This window comes from Ranitomeya imitator, chromosome 1 (genome assembly GCF_032444005.1).
Source record: "Ranitomeya imitator isolate aRanImi1 chromosome 1, aRanImi1.pri, whole genome shotgun sequence".
Lineage (NCBI taxonomy): Eukaryota > Metazoa > Chordata > Amphibia > Anura > Dendrobatidae > Ranitomeya > Ranitomeya imitator.
In genome coordinates, this window is record NC_091282.1 from 651,712,376 (window position 1) to 651,738,703 (window position 26,328).

Consider the following 26,328-nt stretch of genomic DNA (forward strand, 5'->3'; position numbering starts at 1 on the left):
TGTATGGAGCACTATCTGGGGCTCATTATTCTGAAAGGAAGCCAATGCAGTGCCCATTATACTTTCTGGAGGACTATGTTGGCACATTATTCTGTACAAAGCACTATGTGGGGCCATTATATTGTATGGAGCACTATGTGGGGCCAATTATACTTTATGGAAGGCAATGCAGGCCCAATACACTGTATGGAGGACTATGTGGGGCCATTATACTGTATGGAGGACTATGTAGGGCCATTATACTGTATGGAGGACTATGTAGAGTCCATTATACTGTGAGGGGATAACAGTTGGGGAATCATACTGTGATGGGGTTTGCTGGGGGTGGTAGAGTAAGGTCATCATACACTGTATGTGGAGGGTACTGTGGAGGAATTCACTGTGGGATGTCTTACAGTGTTTAGGGGGCACTATTGTTGACATTATACTTTATTATCTGCATTATTCAAGGTTTTTTATCCCTTGTTATTACTTATTTAAATTAGGCGATTCCTTTTTACTGCAATTACATAACATTACATTATTAAAAAATATACTAAGATATATTAATTAAAATGTACTTTGTTAGTAAGACACCCCTTTAACTTTGTTTCCATATGAAAAGATTTGTCGTTATATTTGATTATAAGGAAAAACTTCCCCAATTGTAGACATTTTTGTTAATAAATATCAAAGTTGGCCCACGACTTTGTCCAAGCTTTTAATGTTGGCCTTCTGCGTATTTGAGTTTGACAGCCCTGAATAAGGGGACAGGGGTCTACCCCCGCTTCTTGTAGAAGGGAAAAGATCCACCCCACTTCCTGTAGAGGGACTAAGGCCCAACCAGTTACTTGTAAGTGGACAAAGACCTGTTACCACTTCTTCTAAAGGGACAAAGACCTGCCATTGCTTCCTGTAGGGTGGCAAAGACCTGATGCCACTTCCTGTAGGGGACAAAGACTCAGCACTGCTTCCTGTAGGGGGACACAGACCCGCTACTGCTTCCTGTAGTGAGACAAAGTCTCAGCCCTGCTTCCTGTAGGGAATAAAGACTCACCCCCATGTCTTTAAATCCATCTCGGGCTCTGTTCTGCTAGAGACGGATTACAATTGATAGCAGACAGTAAACAGCACGTTACACAGTAGAGCGTCACCTACTGGCTGTCAGTTTAGAAGGCTTTTTGGGAGGAAGACGGCAAAATTTATAAATAAAGCAGTTAGCAGATTGTCTATCACTGTATGCATCACATGAGATAAAGTTGTCAGAGAATACAGCAACCATTTACTATGCAGCATTACTACCAGTTTCACATTATCCATCTCTGGGGTTGCTTTCCATCTTATAGCTTTGTTCTTCAGCGCTACTCTAGTCCACAATTAGGTACGCTCTGCTAAGACAAGCAAGGATTCCAGCACATGAAAGCAGTAGACTGTCACCTTGCCAGAACTGTCTGTCCTATTCCTACAATATAAGAAGAGTTATATTGTGATGGGTCTGAATATGGCATTACTATATGTATTACATATATCCATGCACTGAATCTTCATTGCAGGTCATGTCTGAAGAAAGCCAGCGAATTGTCCATGTTGCTGAGTGAACGGAATAGATCCATTGTCCTTCAAGGTAAGCTACTCCCTAGAATAACCGGATTGACGAGTCTACTGAAGACCCATTTAGTAAGGCTTATAATATGGAAATAGCTTGGAATGTTCGTTCTCAAATATCGGTCTGTTTATATGGGTCTTAGGGATGTGTTCACATATTGTAGACACAGATCAATGCAAAAACATGATTGGAGTTTGAGGAAAACAGCTTTACAGTATCCTCACTCTGCCAAAAAAACTGGGTTTGAGCTTAATGATGTCCTCTGGGGTGTGCCCATCATTACCACGTCTAGTGGTGGTACCTCTCCCTGGTGCATGCTGGGGTGCTGCACCTTTCTGGTGAGCCATGTGGTGGTGCACTGCACTGGTACGCTGGTTCTGTCCAGTTTCCATCCCCATAGACTTTTTGAGAGAGGAGGCCCCATCTATTGATAAGCGCAGAGTATGCTGATGACTGATCGTCTTGCCTCTCGCTGTCACACCACAGAGCCCGAAGACCGGGATATAAACTGTGTGTTGACGTCGCTGGTACAGTTGTTATCGGATCCTCATGCCAGAACTTTACCCGGCTTCCAGAGCTTGGTTCAGAAGGAGTGGGTATCGGCCGGACATCCCTTCATGCAAAGGATCAATCACTTCAAGCAATCAGACAAAGAAGAAGTGAGTGACCATTACGTTTTACGAGAATGATATAAAAATGGACGTGCTCAAATCCTGACACTCTGATAGTGTCCACAAAATGACACCAAGCACGAATTATCCTCTCTATCTCACAGTCCGCGGTGTTTCTGCTGTTCCTGGACTGTGTCTGGCAGTGTCTCCAGCAGTTCCCGACTGCCTTCGAGTTCACAGAGTCCTATCTCCTGGCTCTATATGACAGCACATATAACCTGTTCTGCAGTACCTTCACCCATAACAGCCCCTGGGACCGTATCAGAGGGAGCCAGGTAATACCACATGTCCTAGTACTACACTTTTCTAGATGCAATGCCCCAATATCTGTCATTTCATTTCAGCGGCACTCGTCTAGCCAGACTTACACCCCAGTAAATGGCTGGAGGGACATTGTGCGAGAGAAGATACTACTGAATGGAGACTACAAGTCAGTGGAAGAGGTGAAGGAGTCTCCACCGACGGTCTGGGAGTGGAGTATGTTCTACCGCCAGTCACGTAGGCAGCAGTTCCATAATCCCATGTATCGCGTCAGGGAACAAGAAGCACTGAACGGCAATGGACTCATGCACAACGCTGACAAGGTGAGGGCCGGGGTAATAGAGAACCAACAACAGTTCCTCATATCTCTGCTTACTGAAGTGCGGCTTGGAAAGAGGTTGTCCAGCTGAGTAAAATTGTTCCTATAAGGCCTCTGACTGTTTAGCACCTTGACATCATAGAAATGGGCAGAAATGCTCGCTCAGCCAATCACTGGCCACAGAGGTGACCCTTCTCAGCAACTGATTGGTCTCTGCAGTGACTCTCTTCAGCTACTGCTTGACCCCATTGGTAATCCTCCTCAGTTACTGATTGGCAGCAGTGGTGACCCTCTCCAGCAATTGATTGGCCGCAGCAGTGACCCTGCTCAGCTACTGATTGGAAATGCTCACTCAGCCAATCACTCGCCAAAGGGGTTACCCTCCTCAGTCATTTATTGGAAATACCTGCTCAGCCTCTGATTGGCCACAGTGGTGATCCTCTTCAGGCACAGATTAGAAATGCCTGCTCAGCCACTGGTTGGCCGCAGAGGTGACCCTCCCAAGCCACTGGTTGGCCACAGCAGTGACCCTTCTCAGCCACTGGTTGGCCTCAGGGTGAATCCTCCAAGCTACTCATTGGCCCACAGTGGTGTCCCAGGCCCCACTGGTTGGCCACAGAGGTGAAACTCCCCAGCCACTGGTTGGTTGCAGAGGTGACCCTCATCAGCCACTGATTGACTGACAGGCGTTTCCAGTTTGGGGTCACAAAATAGTAATCAGAAAGAACTGGAAAACTGTCAGACTAGGAGCTATGGTGGAATCGGTGAGAGCGACTATTTATACTTCTTAAGCAGTCTCAGCCCTTTCAGAAATAATTTTTAGGGTTTAAATATGAAAGCGGTAGCCCACAAAAATATTTATAACTAGTGATGAGCGAATATACTCGTTACTCGAGATTTCTCGAGCACGCTCAGGGGTCCTCCGAGTATTTTTTACTGCTCGGAGATTTAGTTTTCATTGCCTCAGCTGAATGATTTACATCTGTTAGCCAGCAAAAGTACATGTGGGGGTTGCCAGGTTGCTAGGGAATCCCCACATGTACTTAAGCTGGCTATCAGATGTAAATCATTTAGCTGCGGCAAGAAAAACTAAAACTCCGAGCACTAAAAAATACTCGGAGGACCCCCGAGCATGCTCGAGAAATCTAGAGTAACGAGTATATTCGCTCATCACTATTTATAACCAATTGTGTGATCATTAGGACTCCAAGAATCATTAAAACAGTGGTCCAAAGCCTATCATTCCTGGAGAGATTGAATGGAGTGGTGGTCTATCTTGCGCAGTTTCTCTCCATACAGTACTCTGTTTTTTGATACATGTACGGTTTGATGTAAAAGTTTGGGCACCCCTGGTCAAAATCACTGTTATTGTGAACAATTAAGCTAGTTGAAGATGAAATGATCTCTAAAAGGCATAAAGTTAAAGATAACACATTTCCTTTGTATTTTAGGCCAAAAAAAAGTTTTTTCATCTTTTACATTGAAAAAATTACAAAACGGAAAATGGGCCTGTGCAAAAGTTTGGGCACACTTGGAGATGTGTTTGGTCAGATAACGCTGACCAAGGTTTCAGACCATAATTACCCTGTTAGGGTTATGGCTTGTTCACTATCATCGTTAGGAAAAGTCAGGTGATGCAAATTTCCCAGCTTTATAAAAACCAGCCTCCTCTTACCTTGTGCCAAAAACAGCAGTCATGGGTTCATCTATGCAACTGCCAAGCACTTTGGAAATGAAAATGGTGGAGGCCCACAAAGCAGGAGAAGGCTATAAGAAAATAGCAAAGTGTTTTCAAGTTACCCTTTCCTCAGTTTGGAATGTAATTAAGGAATAGCAGTAAACAGTCGAGGTCAAGATAAGGTCTGGAAGACCAAGAAAAATTTCAGCAAGAGCTGCTCATAGGATTGCTACAGAGGCAAATCAGATCTTCCGCTTGACAGCAAAAGACCTTCAGAAAGATTTAGCAGACTTTGGAGTGGTGGTACATTGTTCTACTGTTCAGAAACACCTGCACAAATATGGCCTTCATGGAAGAATCATCAGAAGAAAACTTTGCCTGCATCCTAACCATAAAATTCAATGTCAGAAGTATGCAAAAGAACATCTGAACAAGCCTGATGCATTTTGGAAACAAGTTCTTTGGACCGATGAGGTTAAAATAGAACTCTTTGGCCACAGGGATCTAAGGTATGTGTGGAGAACAAAGGGCACAGAATTTCAGGAAAATAACATCTCGCCAACCATTAAGCATGGGGGGGGGGGGCGTTCAATCATGCTTTGGGGTTGTGTTGCAGCCAATGGCACGAGGAACACTTCACAGTTGGAATGGATTCAATGAAATTTCAACAAATTATTGATACAAACATAACACCATCTGTAAAAAAGCTGACGGTGAAAAGAGGATGTTGGCTTCTACAAATGGATAATGATCCTAAACACAGGTTAAAAACCACAATAGGCAACCTCAAAAGTTGCAAGCTGAAGGTTTTACAATGGCCCTCATAGTCCCCTTATCTGAACATCATTGAAACTCTGAGGCTAGACCTCAAAATAGCAGTACATGCAAGACCACCCAGGAATCCAGGAATCTCACACTACTGGAAGAATTCTCCAAGGAAGAATGGATGAAAATCCCTCAAACAAGAATTGAAAGACTCTTGTCTCGCTGCAAAAATCGTTTGCAGTGATACTTGCAAAAAGGGGTGTTACTAGGTACTAACCATGCAGGGTGACCAAACTTTTGCATCAACCCATTTCCCTTTTTGAAATTTTGTAAAAGTAAAAGATTAAAATAAAATATATACAGTGTATATATATATATATATATATATATATATATATATATATATATACAGTGGGGCAAAAAAGTATTTAGTCAGTCAGCAATAGTGCAAGTTCCACCACTTAAAAAGATGAGAGGCGTCTGTAATTTACATCATAGGTAGACCTCAACTATGGGAGACAAACTGAGAAAAAAAAATCCAGAAAATCACATTGTCTGTTTTTTTAACATTTTATTTGCATATTATGGTGGAAAATAAGTATTTGGTCAGAAACAAACAATCAAGATTTCTGGCTCTCACAGACCTGTAACTTCTTCTTTAAGAGTCTCCTCTTTCTTCCACTCATTACCTGTAGTAATGGCACCTGTTTAAACTTGTTATCAGTATAAAAAGACACCTGTGCACACCCTCAAACAGTCTGACTCCAAACTCCACTATGGTGAAGACCAAAGAGCTGTCAAAGGACACCAGAAACAAAATTGTAGCCCTGCACCAGGCTGGGAAGACTGAATCTGCAATAGCCAACCAGCTTGGAGTGAAGAAATCAACAGTGGGAGCAATAATTAGAAAATGGAAGACATACAAGACCACTGATAATCTCCCTCGATCTGGGGCTCCACGCAAAATCCCACCCCGTGGGGTCAGAATGATCACAAGAACGGTGAGCAAAAATCCCAGAACCACGCGGGGGGACCTAGTGAATGAACTGCAGAGAGCTGGGACCAATGTAACAAGGCCTACCATAAGTAACACACTACGCCACCATGGACTCAGATCCTGCAGTGCCAGACGTGTCCCACTGCTTAAGCCAGTACATGTCCGGGCCCGTCTGAAGTTTGCTAGAGAGCATTTGGATGATCCAGAGGAGTTTTGGGAGAATGTCCTATGGTCTGATGAAACCAAACTGGAACTGTTTGGTAGAAACACAACTTGTCGTGTTTGGAGGAAAAAGAATACTGAGTTGCATACATCAAACACCATACCTACTGTAAAGCATGGTGGTGGAAACATCATGCTTTGGGGCTGTTTCTCTGCAAAGGGGCCAGGACGACTGATCCGGGTACATGAAAGAATGAATGGGGCCATGTATCATGAGATTTTGAGTGCAAACCTCCTTCCATCAGCAAGGGCATTGAAGATGAAACGTGGCTGGGTCTTTCAACATGACAATGATCCAAAGCACACCGCCAGGGCAACGAAGGAGTGGCTTCGTAAGAAGCATTTCAAGGTCCTGGAGTGGCCTAGCCAGTCTCCAGATCTCAACCCTATAGAAAACCTTTGGAGGGAGTTGAAAGTCCGTGTTGCCAAGCGAAAAGCCAAAAACATCACTGCTCTAGAGGAGATCTGCATGGAGGAATGGGCCAACATACCAACAACAGTGTGTGGCAACCTTGTGAAGACTTACAGAAAACGTTTGACTTCTGTCATTACCAACAAAGGATATATTACAAAGTATTGAGATGAAATTTTGTTTCTGACCAAATACTTATTTTCCACCATAATATGCAAATAAAATGATAAAAAAACAGACAATGTGATTTTCTGGATTTTTTTTTCTCAGTTTGTCTCCCATAGTTGAGGTCTACCTATGATGTAAATTACAGACGCCTCTCATCTTTTTAAGTGGTGGAACTTGCACTATTGCTGACTGACTAAATACTTTTTTGCCCCACTGTATATATATAATTTTTTTTTTTGCCTAAAATACAAAGGAAATGTGTCATCTTTAACCCTTTAGAGATCATTTAATCTTCAAATTGCTTAACTTTTCACAATAATAGTAATTTTGACCAGGGGTGCCCAAACTTTTACATCCCACTGTAGGACCACCACTACTTTCAAACTCCTCAGGTAGAGAGGCTCTGGCCCTCCTATATATTATTATGTAGGGTTTGGGCTGTGGAGTCGGAGTCTGTGTCCATTTTGGTGGAGTCTGAGTTGGTGTAAAATGGACCGACTCTGACTTCTAAAATGTCTAATAAATTGAATACAGTAGTAAAAGGTATATCTTGATTTCTCCAAAGCGTTTGATACCGTGCCACTCAAGAGGTTGGTACACAAAATGAGAATGCTGGGTTTGGGGGAAAATGTGTGTAAATGGGTAAATAACTGGTTTAGTGATAGAAAGCAGAGGGTGGTTATAAATGGTAGTAGATGGTGGCCCGATTCTAACGCATCGGGTATTCTAGAATATGTATGTATGTATATAGCAGCCACATAGTATATAGCACAGGCCACAACATATTTTTGAATACCCGATGTCTTAATACAGGCCACGCAGCCACGCAGCCAATAACATTGCCCACATAGTATATAACACTGCCCACGTAGTATATAGCAGCCATGCAGTATATAACGCAGCCCATGTAGTATACAGCAGTGTGGCACCATATCCCTGTTAACAAAAATAATTAAAATAAAAAATAGTTATATACTCACCAACCGGGGTCCAGCAAAGCTGTGTCCATGCGCCCATGGCTGCCACCAGCTTCCGTTCCCAGGATGCATTGCGAAATTACCCAGATGACGTAGCGTTCTCGCGAGACCGCTAAGTCTTCTGGGTAATTTCGCAATGCATCTCTGGGAACAGAAGCCGGCGACAGGCGTGTGTGGCTCGGTGGACGACGGAAGGTGAGAATAGCAGGTTTTTTGTTTTTTTATTATTTTTAACATTAGATCTTTTTACTTTTGATGCTGCATAGGCAGCATCAATAGTAAAAGGTTGGTCACACAGGGTTAATAGCGGCGTTAATGGAGTGCATTACCCGCGGCATAACGCGGTCCGTTAAAGCTGTCATTAACCCTGTGTGGGCACTGACTGGACGGGAGTAGGGAAGGACTAATTCTCGGCAGGACTATGCCCATCGCTGATTGGTCGCGGCAGCCAGGACAGGCAGCTGGCGAGACCAATCAGCGACGCAGGATTTGCGTGACAGAAGTCGCAGACAGAAAGACGGAACTACCCCTTAGACAATTATATATATAGATATACTCTAACTGGGTTGCTGTGACCAGACCTATTCTCTTCCACATATGTATTAACGATCTGGTAGAAGGTTTATACAGTAAAATATCGATATTTGCAGCTGATACAAAACTATGTAAAGCAGTCAATACAAGAGAAGATAGTATTCTGCTACAGATGGATCTGGATAAGTTGGAAACTTGGGCCGAAAGGTGGCAGATGCGGTTTAACAATGATAAATGTAAGGTTATACACATGGGAAGAAGGAATCAATATCACCATTACACACTGAATGGGAAACCACTGGATAAATCTAACATGGAGAAGGAATTGGGGATCCTAGTTAATGATAAACTTACCTGGAGCAGCCTGTGCCAGGCAGCGGCTTTTAAGGCAAACAGGACCATGGGGTGCATTAAAAGAGGTCTGGATACACATGATGAGAGCATTATACTGCCTCTGTACAAATCTCTGGTTAGACCGCACATGGAGTACTGTGTACAGTTTTGGGCACCGGTGCTCAGGAAGGATATAATGGAACTAGAGTGAGTACAAAGGAGGACCACAAAATTAATAAAAGGGATGGGGGAACTAAAATATCCAGAGAGATTAGCAAAATTAGGATTATTTAGTCTAGAAAAAAGACGACTGAGGGGTGATCTAATAACCATGTATCTATTTATATAATTGCCTTGTAATGTTTTAATTTCCTGTTCTGTCCAGTTGTTACCGTATCCCAGAATTCCAAGAGGAGGAAGTTCACCGACCGCCATATTGGGACACTCAAGTGATGGGTGTCTTGATATGGAAACTGCTGCTGGTACCAACCTATTGCGCGGTACCTCCAGCGGAACACCGTCGCACCACACACACACACACACACTCTATACACCGTATGTACCACACACATTCACACTCTCAGACTCTCTCACATTCACACTCTCATGCAGCCTCTTGCACGGTACCACCAGCGGAACATCGTCGCGAACACGCCGCCGCCGTTATCAGCCGAATGATTCACTAACTGCCGCCATCTTTGTACAGGAGGAGCGCATACTCAGTTTTAATGTGAGCGCCGCTATCTGCACAAAGATGGCAGCGTTCTGATTTACTGCACTTGCGCGAATTACGTGCAGGTGCAGTTAATCATTGGGCTGATCCCGGTGGCAGATGTGCAACATGTCTACAGACAGAGGAAGCCGGTCACATTAAAGGAGTTTTCCCATGAACGAAAGTACATTTTAAAAAATTGTCTGTGTCTGACCGTGTACGGAGCATACCACATCTCCAGGGCAGGGGAGGAAGCAAAAGACAATACTGACATTACAGCAGGGGATCACAGTGGATTCATTTTGTGAGGTAAAATATTTCACTGACTGTTTTTAAAAATTTTTTTACCTCACAAAATGTATCCTCTGCAATCTCCTGCTGTAATTTCAGTATTGTCTTTTGCTTCATCCCCTGGCCAGGAACAGTGGTATATGCGGTACACGGTCAGACACAGACAATTTTTAAAATGAAATTTTGTTAGTGGGAAAACCCCTTTAAAAAGCAAATATCAACGCCAACATGGCTCCTCCTAAAAAGTACGCCAATGACAATGAAAGGAAAGCAGCAAAGGCACAACGTTGAAGGCAACAAAGGGAAAATGAGACTCTTAGGGTATGTTCACACGTTCAGGATTTCCATCCTTTTTTTTTCCTGACTGTTTTTTAAAAAACTGCAGCTCTTGGCAGAAAACGCAGGTCCTTTTTTTGGTCCTTTTTTGGTCCGTTTTTGATGCGTTTTTTGATGCGTTTTTTGATGCGTTTTTTTGATGCAGTTTTCTAGCCAGAGTCTGTGTGTTTTCTAGGAATTTTTTTAGGGTTAAAATGGCTGAAAATACCCTAACCCTACCCCTACCCCTAACCCTACCCCTAACCCTAACCCTAACCCTACCCCTAACCCTACCCCTAACCCTACCCCTAACCCTACCCCTAACCCTACCCCTAACCCTAACCCTACCCCTAACCCTACCCCTAACCCTAACCCTAACCCTAACCCTAACCCTACCCCTAACCCTACCCCTACCCCTATTCTAACCTTAGTGAAAAAAAAAAAAAAAAAAATTCTTTATTTTTTTTTATTGTCCCTACCTATGGGGGTGACAAAGGGGGGGGGGGTGTCATTTACTATTTTTTTATTTTGATCACTGAGATAGGTTATATCTCAGTGATCAAAATGCACTTTGGAACGAATCTGCCGGCCGGCAGATTCGGCGGGCGCACTGCGCATGCGCCCGCCATTTTGCAAGATGGCGGCGCCCAGGGAGAAGACGGCCGGACGGACACCGGGACGCCGGGTGAGTATAAGGGGGGGAGATTAGGGCACGGGGGGGGCATCAGAGCACTGGGGGGGGGGCATCGGAGCACTGGGGGGGGGCATCGGAGCACGGGGGGCGGGATCGGAACACGGGGGGGGCAGCCACACTCCGCCCACACACTTCCGCCCGCTCCCCGCACTTCCTGCTGCAGCGGTTCTGCACATCAAACCGCAGTAAAACCCGCAGATATATTTTTGATCTGCGGGTTTTACTGCGGTTTGGACCTCACAATGGAGGTCTATGGGTGCAGAACCGCTGCGGCTCCGGAAAAAGAATTGACATGCTCCTTCTTTTTTCCGGGAGCTATTCAGCGCGTCTTTTTTTTTACAATTTCCGGACCATGTGCACAGTGTGTCCTGTTTTCCATAGGGTACAGTGTACTGTACCCTGCATGGAAAACAGCTGCGGAACCGCAGCGGCAAAACCGCCGCGGTTCCGCGGTAAAAAACGCACTGTGTGAACATGGCCTTAAACAGCAACAGCATCGCTGGGACAAAAACGATGCATGTAAGCGTAGGTGTCAAGCACATGAGTCCCCTGATGCAAAAGTCATTAGATTATCACAGGATGCCATTAGGCAACAACAGCGACGCATGCCTGCCCCCATCGTGAGATTACCGCCCTCCCGATGCGATAGCATCGGGCCTCCATCTAGTAAGTATATAAGGGGACTATACAAATATCTCTCCGAGGATCTGTTTAAACCAAAGAAGATAATGGTCACAAGGGGGCATTCTCTGCATCTGGAGGAGGGAAGGTTTGTCCACCAACATAGAAGAGGACTCTTTACTGTTAGGGCAGTGAGAATCTGGAATTCCTTGCCTGAGGAGGTGGTGATGATGAACTCAGTTGAGGGGTTCAAGAGATGCCTGGATGTTTTCCTGGAGCGGAACAATATTGTATCTTACAGTTATTAGGTTCATTAGAAGGATGTAGATCTGGGGATTCATTCTGACGGAATATAGGCTGAACTGGATGGACAAATGTCTTTTTTAGGCCTTGCTATGTTACTATGTTACAATGCAGGATGTGCTGTACATTTTTTTTCCTTAAGAATTTGGAAAGGTTATGAAATGTCCTATAAATGTCTGTTCTGTTCCTGATTTAAAGATCTGAGCTTTTAGCTGAGATGAATCTTTGCTGCACTTTATGTACTTATGCTCAGTCATGACCAGTGCTTTGGAGTCAGAGTCAGTGAAATTGAGGAATTGTAGTCTGATATTTTGCTTACCCGACTACGGAGCCCTGGGTTGGGGTCCCAGTGATCACTCCACCATCTTGGGGATAGGTTATAATTGTTTTTGTGGGATATCCACTTCACTTTTCAGGTACCTGACTTTTCCACCAACTCACGTATTGCGTTCTCTCCTTCTTTAAGTTGGAAGGGACCGACCCCTGCAGCATGTATCTCCTCTCCAAAGGTGCGCTCGTGTTACAGTCTCCGTTCTTCCCAAGGAAAAGCATCACAGTGTCAAAGAGAGGGGGGCGCCGCTCCCAGTCATTAGAAAGCTTACTGGAGGAAGAGAAACTATTCAGGAGCAATGTGTCCTCAGAGCATCCCACAGCAGACCTTCTACTTCCCTTGTGTGCTGGGCCCTGGGTTCGGCTCTGGAATCGGTGTTACTTGCGATGTGCCACAGAAGTTCAGGTAAAAAAAAAATTGTTGTAAAAAACTCAATGTTCTTTCTATCTTTTTGTGTCTTTTTAAAGCAAAAATATATGCAATTGCAATAATGAATCGGGCACTTTATGCTTTGTGGGAACATCTGCGCTGTGGACTGTCAGCATTAGGGTATGCTTACATGTTGTCCATCTTCTGCACCTGCCCCGGCCTCATTCACAGGCAAGAACCAGATGTTCAGGCACAGTAATTTCCACATTATGAGAGTCAAAATCTGCACTAAAAAAAAAATTGTCTTTTAGTAGCAATTTTTTTTTTTATGTGGACTTTTTTAGCCTTGTCGGAAAACTCTGTGTGAACATGTCCTGACGTTTCTTAGGCTTCTTTCACACTTCAGTTGTTTGGCGTCAGTCTGCTCTGACATCTTGACGGATCCGTCAAAATTGTTGAGAGAACGGTTGTAACGGATCCGTTTTTTTGACGCATCCGTGTACCTGGGAAAAGTATCTACTTTTTGGAGCATGTTCAATTGAAAAAGCGGATTGGGGCGACGGATCCGCCAAATGACACGACGGATCCGTCTCCCATAGGCGGCCATTCTAGGAAATGGCGGACGCGAACCACCATTTCAACGCAGACAAAAAACGTTGCAATGTCCGTCAATGTCTAGACGACGTCCACCAAATTTCGACGGATCCGTAACATGGCGGATGGAACGGACGACCATCCGCCACAATCCGTTACTAATGCAAGTCTGGGAAAAAAGCGGATCTGCCAAATAAAAATGGCGGATCCGCTATTTGACGAAAATGGCTTTTTCAAACTGACGCCAAAAGACTGAAGTGTGAAAGAGGCCTTACAGACACACTTTTTTGACTCAGTTTCTGTAACATGCTGCTTTGACACACTTTTGATACTATGGGGTGGGATTTTTTTGTGTGTAGTTTTGATGCATAAATCTCATCAAAAACATATGTTTTGCTGCGATTTGCTCGTCAAAAGAATTGACATGATCACTTAAAAGAATCTAATATATAATTGCCTAGCATACTACTTCCTGCAATTTGTGCCAACTTCCGTGGCTTTGTCCGGAGCTAATGTCCGGAGCTAATGTCCAGAGCTAATGTCCGGAGCTAATGTCCGGAGATTAATTGCCTAGAATACTACTTCCTGCAATTTGTGCCAACTTCCGTGGCTTTGTCCGGAGCTAATGTCCGGAGCTAATGTCCGGAGCTAATGTGCGGAGATAATGTCCGGAGCTAATGTCCGGAGCTAATGTCCGGAGCTAATGTCCGGAGATAAGTGACGTCAACAGTGTCCAGTGTCTGATTGGTTGCCGCCTGCTGCGAGCGACCAATCAGAAACGTGCCGTACTGTGACACACTCCGCCCGCCATCTTGGTGTGATTTTTGAATTTTTACCTCACAGCAAGTTTCTACTGCGTGGAGGCGGGCCCAGTGACGTTGCTCTTCAAGCTCCTGCCGAATTTCGTCAAAAAAATGATAATACCATTTACCAAAACTATATATATTTAGTTGTGAAGTGGTTCAGTGACATTTTCACACCAATTTTGAACTTTTGTTTGGTGTTTTCTCCATATACTGCCTATTATTCACTGACTGTTATACTGAGAGACTGCCGTTTATTAACCTCTTCTTTGCCACATTGGGTATATTGCTCTATTATTTGCCACGTAAGGACATTGTCCATTATTGCCCAGCAATTTCTCTGCAATATAAACTGCCTATTTATTAATATCTGCATTCAAACACGCAAAGTTGTCGTCTGATGTCTTTCATCCCTCCCCTCATAAGCATGTTCATGGATCCTGTGTAACTGTACCTTAAATAACAATAATTGTCAAGAGCTGGTGAGTGCAGCCATTTTTTGTTCTTTCTTACTATTATTTATTAATTGTATTATTCTTACATTTGAATAAATAAAGTATATATGGATTCTAGACTCCCGATTCTTTAGAATCGGGCTGCCATCTAGTTGTTAATAAACGTGCGTAGAAACACACCCAACAAGCCTTCGCTCTGTACTATTTTTCTCCTCTTCTTTTCTCCTTTACTCCAAACCCATGACATAAATTTATTGGACGTTCCAACCCCCCTCCCCCCCTCGTAGGGTTTTGTCTCTTGTGAGGAAGAGGACTAGAACTCTAGCGCTACCTATAGGAAGTAGCAATCCTAAGGCCGGGGACACACACAATGTATTAAAAATCGGTCCGTTTTTCACGGACGAGAATCGCACAAATGTTAACAAAACAGTGATCCGTGTGCACTGCGAGGATGCGTTTTTCCATTTGACATCCGTGTGACATCCGTATGGCATCCGTATGGCGAGACTTTCACGCAGGCTTGCAAAACCGACATACGGACATACAATGGATCCATGTTCTCAAAAAATCGTAAAAACATAAATACTGTCTATCTATCTATCTATATATGTCAGTGAGACACATATATACAGTGGGGCAAAAAAGTATTTAGTCAGTCAGCAATAGTGCATGTTCCACCACTTAAAAAGATGAGAGGCGTCTGTAATTTACATCATAGGTAGACCTGAACTATGGGAGACAAACTGAGAAAAAAAATCCAGAAAATCACATTGTCTGTTTTTTTAACAATTTATTTGCATATTATGGTGGAAAATAAGTATTTGGTCAGAAACAAAATTTCATCTCAATACTTTGTAATATATCCTTTGTTGGCAATGACAGAGGTCAATCGTTTTCTGTAAGTCTTCACAAGGTTGCCACACACTGTTGTTGGTATGTTGGCCCATTCCTCCATGCAGATCTCCTCTAGAGCAGTGATGTTTTTGGCTTTTCGCTTGGCAACACGGACTTTCAACTCCCTCCAAAAGTTTTCTATAGGGTTGAGATCTGGAGACTGGCTAGGCCACTCCAGGACCTTGAAATGCTTCTTACGAAGCCACTCCTTCGTTGCCCTGGTGGTGTGCTTTGGATCATTGTCATGTTGAAAGACCCAGCCACGTTTCATCTTCAATGCCCTTGCTGATGGAAGAAGGTTTGCACTCAAAATCTCACGATACATGGCCCCATTCATTCTTTCATGTACCCGGATCAGTCGTCCTGGCCCCTTTGCAGAGAAACAGCCCCAAAGCATGATGTTTCCACCACCATGCTTTACAGTAGGTATGGTGTTTGATGGATGCAACTCAGTATTCTTTTTCCTCCAAACACGACAAGTTGTGTTTCTACCAAACAGTTCCAGTTTGGTTTCATCAGACCATAGGACATTCTCCCAAAACTCCTCTGGATCATCCAAATGCTCTCTAGCAAACTTCAGACGGGCCCGGACATGTACTGGCTTAAGCAGTGGGACACGTCTGGCACTGCAGGATCTGAGTCCATGGTGGCATAGTGTGTTACTTATGGTAGGCCTTGTTACATTGGTCCCAGCTCTCTGCAGTTCATTCACTAGGTCCCCCTGCGTGGTTCTGGGATTTTTGCTCACCGTTCTTGTGATCATTCTGACCCCACGGGGTGGGATTTTGCGTGGAGCCCCAGATCGAGGGAGATTATCAGTGGTCTTGTATGTCTTCCATTTTCTAATTATTGCTCCCACTGTTGATTTCTTCACTCCAAGCTGGTTGGCTATTGCAGATTCAGTCTTCCCAGCCTGGTGCAGGGCTACAATTTTGTTTCTGGTGTCCTTTGACAGCTCTTTGGTCTTCACCATAGTGGAGTTTGGAGTCAGACTGTTTGAGGGTGTGCACAGGTGTCTTTTTATAGTGATAACAAGTTTAAACAGGTGCCATTACTACAGGTAATGAGTGGAGGAAAGATGAGACTCTTAAAGAAGAAGTTACAGGTCTGTGAGAGCCAGAAATCTTGATTGTTTGTTTCTGACCAAATACTTATTTTCCACCATAATATGCAAATAAATTGCTAAAAAAACAGACAATGTGATTTTCTGGATTTTTTTTTCTCAGTTTGTCTCCCATAGTTGAGGTCTACCTATGATGTAAATTACAGACGCCTCTCATCTTTTTAAGTGGTGGAACTTGCACTATTGCTGACTGACTAAATACTTTTTTGCCCCACTGTATATATTAATATATCATACAGCGCCAGATAGCTTAAAAGCCGGTAATTCATTTGCCGGCTTTTGCTATTTCCTTCCCAAACCCGACATGATATGAGTCATGGTTTACATACAGTAAACCATCTCATATCCTTTTTTTTTTTGCATATTCCACACTACTGTTAGTAGTGTGTATGTGCAAAATTTGGGCGCTGTAGCTATTAATTTTAAGGGTTAAATATGCGCCTATTCTGGCACTTGGCCACTCTCTTCCCATTCCCGTGTAGAGGTGGGATATGGGGTAATGAAGGGTTAATGTCACCTTGCTATTGTAAGGTGACATTAAGCCAGATTAATAATGGAGAGACGTCAATTATGACACCTATCCATTATTAATCCAATTGTCTGAAATGGTTAAGAAACACGCACACACAAACACACATTATTACAAAGTCTTTTAATGAAATAAAAACACAGGTTGTTGGAATAGTTTATTAGACTCTTAATCCACCTGAAGACCCTCGCTCTGTAAAAAAGGAAAAATAAAAAAGCAACAATATCCCATACCTTCCGATGATCAGTCTCGTCCCACGCTGTAAATCTGTCCTCATATGAACTCGAGCCTGGGAACTTTTCAGAATATTTTCCTAGGCTCAAGTTCATATGAGGACATCCAGCAGAGAGCGCCTCACCGCAACTGAAGGTAACTACAGGTCATTGACCTACTTTCCATTAATTTGCTGGGGTTTTACTGGCATGAGCACAGCTGCATTATAGCAGAGCTCCTGCCTGTAAAATTAGTAAACCCCTTCAGATGGATTTACAGCGTGGGACGAGACTGAACATCAGAAGGTATGGGATATTGTTGTTTTTTTATTTTACCTTTTTTTACAGAGCGAGGGTCTTCAGGTGGATTACCAGTCTAATAAACTATTCCAACAACCTGTGTTTTTATTTCATTAAAAGACTTTGTAATAATGTGTGTGTGTGTGTTTTTTAACCATTTCTGACAATTGGATTAATAATGGATAGATGTCATAATTGACGTCTCTCCATTATTAATCTGGCTTAATGTCACCTTACAATAGCAAGGTGACATTAACCCTTCATTACCCCATATCCCACCGCTACACGGGAATGGGAAGAGAATGGCCAAGTGCCAGAATAGGCGCATCTTCCAGATGTGCCTTTTCTGGGGTGGCTGGGGGCAGATGTTTTTTGCCAGGGGGGGGAGCAATAACCATGGACCCTCTCTAGGCTATTAATATCTGCCCTCAGTCACTGGCTTTACCATTCTGGCGGAGAAAATTGCGCGGGAGCCCACGCCAATTTTTTCCGCAATTTAACCCTTTAAATTAATAGCTAGAGAGCCCAAATTTTGCACATACACACTACTAACATTAAGAACAGGGATCCCAAATGCATAGTGTGAGATAACGGGTCCCGGCGAGAGTCCCGCCAGTAAACCCCGGACTCACTAAATCCGCTCAAAACATATCATAGTTCAAGGAGAAAAGACTGAGCATTGATGAACAATTTAAATAAGCTTTATTCCAAAACCAATAAAATAACATTAAGTTTCATACCCCCCCAAAAAAAAACCGAGGGAGGGGGAAGCTTCCCTCAAGGGGAAGCGGCGTTTTTTGGCCAAGAAACGCGCGTTGGGGACCACCTCCTGACTGTCTCTCCACCCTGCCCTGTTATTAGGTAAGCCTGTGTTCCCATGCTGGTCACTATGACTTTTGTTATTTTTATATAGCTGCAGCTTGGGTGGCACTTTTGTGTGCATGGGCGCCTACTTCTTAGGTTGAGGCACACTGGTGTTCCTATCTACCTGTGGACCTGATTAGCCCTGTTACTGTTCCTATGTTAATTTACATGGCTTTTGGTACCATTATGATGTCCTAATTAATATTATTACGTAGTTTATGGGGCCAGGTTTTTCCCAGGGTAGACACATTTGTGTCTATATCTACATTTCTACCAGGATTTGGTGCTTCAACCTTTTTTCCTCCCTCGGTTTTTTGGGGGGGTGGGTATGGGTTCAGGGGAGTAGGGGTATGGGGGCTACTTTTCAGCATATTTCAAGTATTCATCTTTGTTCATATTACCCTATGATATTTGATATGAAACTTAATGTTATTTTATTGGTTTTGGAATAAAGCTTATTTAAATTGTTCATCAATGCTCAGTCTTTTCTCCTTGAACTACACTACTAACATTAGTAGCGTGGAATATGCAAAAAAAAAGGTATATGAGATGGTTTACTGTATGTAAACCATGTCTCATATCATGTCGGGTTTGGGAAGGAGATAGCAAAAGCCGGCAATTGAATTACTGGCTATATATATATATATATATATATATATATATATACCCCTATACTATGTGTAGACATTTATTTTAGCTATTCTATTCTAATCTGTCAGTGTGATATTATTGTACACCGCACTGAATTGCCGGCTTTTCCATAGAACACCGCTGCGTATTTCTCGCAAGTCACACTGCTGGTCCGTGTGTAATCCGTATTTTTGTGGCCCCCATAGACTTTCATTGGCGATTCTCGGCCGAGATATGCTGACAATCGCAGCATGCTGCGATTTCACTCGGATCCGGAATACGTGCGAGAAAATATCGGATGATGGGAGCTGCCCCATAGATTATCATTGGGACAAGCGCAATGCGATTTTTTTTATCGCATTGCACTCGTCCGTATTACGGTCTAGTGTGACCCTGGCTTAAAAGTCAATGTCAACCCTTTAACGAGCCTTGCCACACATGACTTAGAATAAAAGCCAAAACCAGAATCTCCATTTCTAGACATTGTGTTTTGGGTTACTGCCCCTCGTCAGTGCAAAATGTGAGATCTGGTTTGGCTGTGTGAGAGACGTCTCTTGCTATTGTCACATATCTACCGATAACTTTAATCCTTCACCACACAGCGGCTCCAGCACAGAAATCCAAGGCCCCCTGCTGGGACATGAGGTGAACAGCAATGTGCGAGTACAGGAGGCACCATGGTAGAGGTTACACACATCAAACCTGATTATTAGCGGTCACCTCATATGATCCATATAAATATACTAGAAAGGGTAAAGAGACTGGCGCAATAGCGCAGTTACCAAAATAACAATCAGTTTACTGTAAGGTAAAATAATAATATAATAATAATAATCTTTATTTTTATATAGCGCTAACATATTCCGCAGCGCTTTACAGTTTGCACACATTATCATCACTGTCCCCGATTGGGCTCACAATCTAAAATTCCTATCAGTATGTCTTTGGAATGTGGGAGGAAACCGGAGTGCCCGGAGGAAACCCACGCAAACACGGAGAGAACATACAAACTCTTTGCAGATGTTGTCCTGGGTGGGATTAGAACCCAGGACCCCAGCGCTGCAAGGCTGCTGTGCTAACCACTGCGCCACCGTGCTGCCTAAAATTCTCGTCTTTATACATTGTGAGTATGCACAACACATATAGTAAGTAGATAGGAGGGCTGCAGATGATACCAAAGCCGCGAATGCTCTTCAAGAAATTCTGGATAGGATATTCAAGATGCCGACAATTCCGCGCTCCTCCAAAACCAGGCAAGGGAATCACAGAGTTCAGAAGAGTTACATACTTTATTCAGGGCTATAAACTACGCGTTTCGTGGACATCCTGTACACTTCCTCAGGTACATAGCCTATGTAAAAAATATTTCCATATGAAAAAAAACAAATGCTGTGCTCATGGTAAAAATGGACCCGGATGTGAATTTGCTCCGATACGCTGCCAAAAAATGCTCCATTTCTTTATGGTATACAAAACAAGAAAACCGGACACCTGGATGAGAAAAAAAGACCATTTTTCATCTGCCTGCATGATCCGATTTTCATCCATGTTTCTGCTTTTACTGAGAATGGCATCCATTTATCTCACATACAAAACGAGATCTGGAAATCAGGTTAAATCTCAACATGCCTCTTTTTTATGAACTTCAGAATGAAGACAAAGCGTACGTTTATGTCAAATTTTCTGCACCGACCTTGGCATGATAAGCGCGAGTTTTCCGTGTAGGATAACAGTCTTACAAGAGGGGCGACTTTGGCCATGAAACAGGTTGTGCAGCCAGAGATCGTTCTATGCCGCCCGCCACATCAGATGAATGGGGCTGAACTGAGACTCACAAGATCCATCCGTTTCTGACTTTACACCACTTGTTTGTCGCAGTTGCAGTAAAGCCCGTTCTTCCTGCATTATGCTGTGCTGTTGCCAAAATGGCCGTGTGGCCCCAGCTGACTGTGACAAACCAGCTCCTGCAGAATACAATGATGGAGACTCTCCGGCCTACGTGTGCGGTACACAATGAAGAGGCCTGGGTCCTGCAGTGAGACGTCCCCACCTCGTGGTGCTCCTCATTGATAGATGAGGTCACACGAGCTGCGCCAAACTCACAGCCCGGTAATCAAAATAATGGAAAAATCTGCAGAAAAAAACAAAGAAAAAAAAATGCAAAGATTTTCAAGACTCATAGGGACTGACTTTGCCTCTTAACACGACTTTTAGTCTTCACAGCAACGTGAAGATCGCGTCTAAGGTTATCTGCAGACTTCAGGAATTGTCAGCGCTTTGGATGCAGCACATGTTCGCTGCGTCCAGAGCGCTGTCGTCTATGGAACACAGGTGAATCCTCTGTGTTAGTCTAAGTTCACATTTGCGTTGTGCGTCGCAGCGTCGTCGCCGCAACGCACAACGCAAACAAAAACGCAGCAAAACGCATGCACATGCGGCCCCATGCGGCGCCAATGTTAAAGATAGGGCCGCACGACGCATGCGTTTTTTAAAAGGTCGGCGCCGCACAAAAAATCCAACATGTTGCGTTGCCGCGCCCAGACAGGTGCGCCCTAACGCCGCATGCGGCGTAAAACACAACACAACGCATGCACATGCGGCCCCATGCGGCGCCAATGTTAAAGATAGGGCCGCACGACGCATGCGTTTTGTTGCGGCGGCGACGCTGCGGCGCAGACCGCAAATGTGAACGTACCCTTAATTGAACCGTGCGGATTCATTCTATGGATGAAATTTATCTTGCGGAGACTCGCGTCAGGCAGGCGTCTGTGCATGCATAGTGGGTATTGGATTTCTTGAAGTCCGATCCACTCTGCTGTAACATCTGGACGCTGTGGGTTGGATGCTGCAGTAGTATGTAGCGTCCAATCCGCAGCGTTTACTGATAGTGTGCACATCCCCCAAGTATTCTCCCCCAAAACAAAAAAATCTAGCCCAGACTGCAAGTGACTTTGCCGCCATTGACTTTCTTCCAGTTACATGCAAAACTGTTTTTTGCAGCATATTACAGTATATTTTGTAGCATATTTGCAGCATATTAAAGTAGTTTGAACTTTTGTTGTAGTGCACGTAAAATATGCTGCAGCTATGCTGCAAAAAATACCATAATATGCTGCTCATACGCTGGAAAAACTATCGTAATATACTGTACATATGCTACAAAACTACTTTAATATGCTGTACATACTCTGCAAAACTACAGTAATATGCTGTACATACGCTGCAATACTACCGTAATATGTTGTAGATTGGCAAGAAAAATACGCTTCAAAAATACTAATGCTGTAGATAGACTGCAAAAATATTGTAATATGCTGTAGATAAACTGCAAAAAATACAAGGATAAGCTGCAGATATGCTGTAAAAATACCGTAAGATGCTGTACATACACTGCAAAAACTACCGTAATATGTTGTACATGCACTGCAAAAAATATGCTGCAGATTGACAATAAACATATGCTGCTGATATGCTGCAAAAGTACTGTAATGTGCTGTAGAAACGCTGCAAAACTACTTTAGTATATGGTAGTACGCTGTACAAAATACCGTCGTAAGCAGCAAAATACTTCGATGAGCGGCGAAAAATACTGTCATATGCTGTAGATACGCTGCAAAAAATACTGTCATATACTGCAGATACTCTGTAAAATACTGTGATATGCTGCAAAAAAAGACTGTAATATGCTGTTTATTGGCTGCAAAACATTCCATAATATGCTGCAAATACGCTGCAAAAAGTCCCATAATATGCTGCAGATATGCTGCAAAAAATACTGTAATATGCAGTAGTTACGCTGCAAAAATTACCATCATAAGCTGCAGATATGCTGCAAAAAAATACTGTAATATGCTGTACATGCGCTGCAAAAAATACCGTAATACAGTATGTTGGGAATATGCTGAAAATACCCATAATATACTGCAGATACACTCTCAAACATACCATAATATTATGTACATAGCTGTAGAAATATACTGTAATAAGCTGCAGATAGTCAACAAAACTACTGTAATATGCTGCAAAAAAATACTGTAATACACTATGCAAATTGCCTCTTCAGAGAAAAAGAGGACTTGAACTCTATAGCGCCACCTGTTGGAATCAACCCTTTAAGGAGTCTTGCAATATGACTTGTAGGATCGCTACTTCCAATAGGTGGCGCTATAGAGTTCAAGTCCTCTTTTTCTCTGAAGAAGCAATTTGCATATTATATTTCCCAGAGGAGCATTGCATGGTGAATAAGCCTCCTTACCTTGACAAGCCAGAGCTTGTGTGTTGCTCTCCACTGGGAGAAACCTTACCCCTGTAATACACCACACATATGCTGCTAAAATACGCAAAAAATAATGTAATGTGCTGCAGATACGCTCCAAAAATACAATAATATGCTGTACATAGCTGAAAAAAATACCGTAATATGCTGCAAAACATACTGTAATATGCTGTACATACACTGCAAAAAATAAATACTGTAATATGTTGGGGATATGCTGAAAATACCCATAATAAACTGCAGATGCGCTTTCAAAAATACCACAATATGCTGTACATAGCTGCAGAAATATACTGTAATAACCTGCAGATAGTCAGCAAAACAACTGTAATATGCTGAAAAAAAATACTGTAATACGCTACACATACGCTGTTAAAATACGCAAAAAATACCGTAATATGCTGCAGATGCGCTCCAAAAATACAATAATATGCTGTACATAGCTGAAAAAATACCATAATAAGCTGCAAAAAAATACTGTTATACGCTACACATGCGCCGCTAAAATGATACACAAAATCTACTGTCTCCTGTTGTGTAGCCATTAATAAATTTCCCCGTTTCCTCTGCAGCAGGGTGACAGCTGGCGGCCATCGGTGGCCAGCCTTTCCGAGGAACTGAGAATTCTTGAGGACAGACTGAAGAACCTGCAGGAAAGCAACCAGGGTGAAGGACACAGCGTCCCCGTCCTCTCCAACATTAATGGTGTTGCCTCCTCACACAGATAGCGGATGCCGCCCGGGACGGCGTTATTTCTTCAGAGGACATGCAGACACCTGGAAGGCTGAAAAATGGAGAAATCTCATTGTGTTAGACCGTTTCTTCCAGTAACAGACATATCTGGGTGCAAAATCTTACCGCTCCATTGTATTTGTACATCCATTACGGGGTCTTCTCCGCAGTATAGGTGATAAACGTCTGATCGGAGGGACGTAATGACTACAATGAGGGTCCAGAGCCCTCCCTTGCCAGACACAGAGGGCAAGTTATCAGCTGGCTCGCTTTAGGTTGTCATTGTGAGGCGGCCATTTTATGACAGAACGATGCTCTGAGGTAATAACGTGGCAAATTCAGTGTAATCTCACAAAAAACAAGGAGATATAGCACAGCTGGCAAAATAGAGTGTCACCATTGCTGTCTTCATTGCCCCTAACAACCAATCACAGGGCAGCTTTCAGTTTTCCACAGTAGTTTCACAGATGAAAGCTGTGCTGTGATTAGTTGCTATGGGCAACAGAGGCCTTTTCATTGCATGGACAGATCTGCGCCTCTTTTATTGAAATGACTCCCATTGCATTATATTGACTCTCTGAATTCCTTTCTCTGTGAGAAATATATTATTTTCTTTATTTTAGACTACATAGAAAACTTTGTGTCATCCACCACATTTTTAAACCAATATGGCCACTGTCATGGGGGGTTCTCGTTGTAGTTAACTGCAATGGCAGCCTGTTGATTTTCCAGGATGGAGATGACCCCTCTACATGTACCCTATTAAGCATATGGACATCATAATAGTGGGGTCTCCAGCTTTGGATACCCTCCAACCCCCTCATTGTGACACTGGGCATGACAAACGCTGACCGCCATGTTGTGAGATGACGCGTACCGCAGCCCGAGGACGTGTATATTTTTGTACTGATGTAAAAGCGAACAATGTACTATTTATAATAAAGTCTCTTGGCAATGACTATATCGAAAAGAGTCTTGACTAAATGATTGCTGGCTGACCACTGAGCTGCAGGACATTTCCCCAGGACCAGTAGGGAACGTGGTGCAGGTCTCTAGCTTCCAGCAAAACACACATTACAATGTCCCCAAGTTACAATCCCCCCACACACATTATGATGCACCAATAGTACATTCCCCCACGGTATGATGCCCCCACAGTACATTCTCCCCATACACAATATGATGCCACGATAATACATTCCACTCCCCACAGTATGAAGCCCCCACGGTACATTCTACACACACACGCACACACACTATGATGCCCCCACAGTATGATGCCCCCAGAGTACATTCTCCCCACACACACAGTATGATGCCCCCACAGTACATTCTCCCCATACACAGTATGATGCCACGATAGTACATTCCACCACCCACAGTATGTAGCCCCCACAGTACATTCTCTCCGCACACAGTAGGATGCCCTCACGGTACATTCTCTCCACACACACAGTATGATGCCCCCATGGTATATCCCCTCCCACACACACACAGCATGATGCCCCCACAGTACATTCTATCCGTACACAGTATGATGCCCTCACAGTATATTCTTTCCACACACACACGGTATGATGCCCCCATGGTACATTCCCCCCACACACAGTATGATGCCCCCACAGTACATTCTCCCCACACACCGTATGATGCCCCCATGGTACATTACCCCCATTATCACAGTATGATGCCCCCACAGTACATCCCTCCACACAGTATGATGCCCCCACAGTATTCTCCCCACACAGTATGATGCCCCCATGGTACATTACCCCCATTAACACAGCATGATGCCCCCACAGTACATCCCTCCACACAGTATGATCCCCCAGTACATTCTCCCCACACACACAGTATGATGCCACGATAGTACATCCCCCCACAGTATGATGCCCCCACAGTACATTCTCTCCACACACACAGTATGATACCCCCATGGTACATTCCCCCCCCCACACAGTATGATGCCCCCACAGTACATTATCCCCACACACAGTATGACGCCCCCATGGTACATTCCCCACACAGTATGATGCCCCCACAGTACTTTCCCTGCACATACACAGTATAATGCCTCCACAGTACATCCCCTTGAAAAACAGTATGAAACCCCCACAGTACATTCTCCCCTCACACAAAGGATGATGCCCCCATGGTACATTCCCCCACACACAATATGAAGCCCCACAGTGCATTCCCTCCATACACAATATGATGGCCCACAGTACATTCCATCCACATCCACACACACACAATATGATGCCCCCACAGTACAATCCCCCATACAGTATGAAGCCCCACAGTACAATTCCCCCATACAGTATGAAGCCCCCACAGTACAAGCCCTCAGACACAGTA

The 26,328-nt window shown here is 43.7% G+C and overlaps 1 protein-coding gene across 2 annotated transcripts in view; it reads left to right on the plus strand.

Annotated features, from left to right (window-relative positions):
* Positions 1-24,940, plus strand: part of MTMR11 (myotubularin related protein 11) — a 59,484-nt gene extending 34,544 nt beyond the window's left edge. The window contains exons 12-17 of one of the 2 annotated variants that reach the window (XM_069728667.1): positions 1,533-1,603; positions 2,072-2,244; positions 2,361-2,531; positions 2,601-2,840; positions 12,325-12,594; positions 23,811-24,940. In XM_069728667.1, coding sequence (XP_069584768.1) covers positions 1,533-1,603; positions 2,072-2,244; positions 2,361-2,531; positions 2,601-2,840; positions 12,325-12,594; positions 23,811-23,966 — 1,081 coding nt within the window. In that variant the 3' untranslated portion in view covers positions 23,967-24,940. Of the gene's footprint in view, positions 1-1,532; positions 1,604-2,071; positions 2,245-2,360; positions 2,532-2,600; positions 2,841-4,287; positions 4,439-12,324; positions 12,595-23,810 lie in introns of those variants that run through there. The other variant, XM_069728676.1, reaches the window with a different exon arrangement.
* Positions 24,941-26,328: the final 1,388 nt, after the last annotated feature.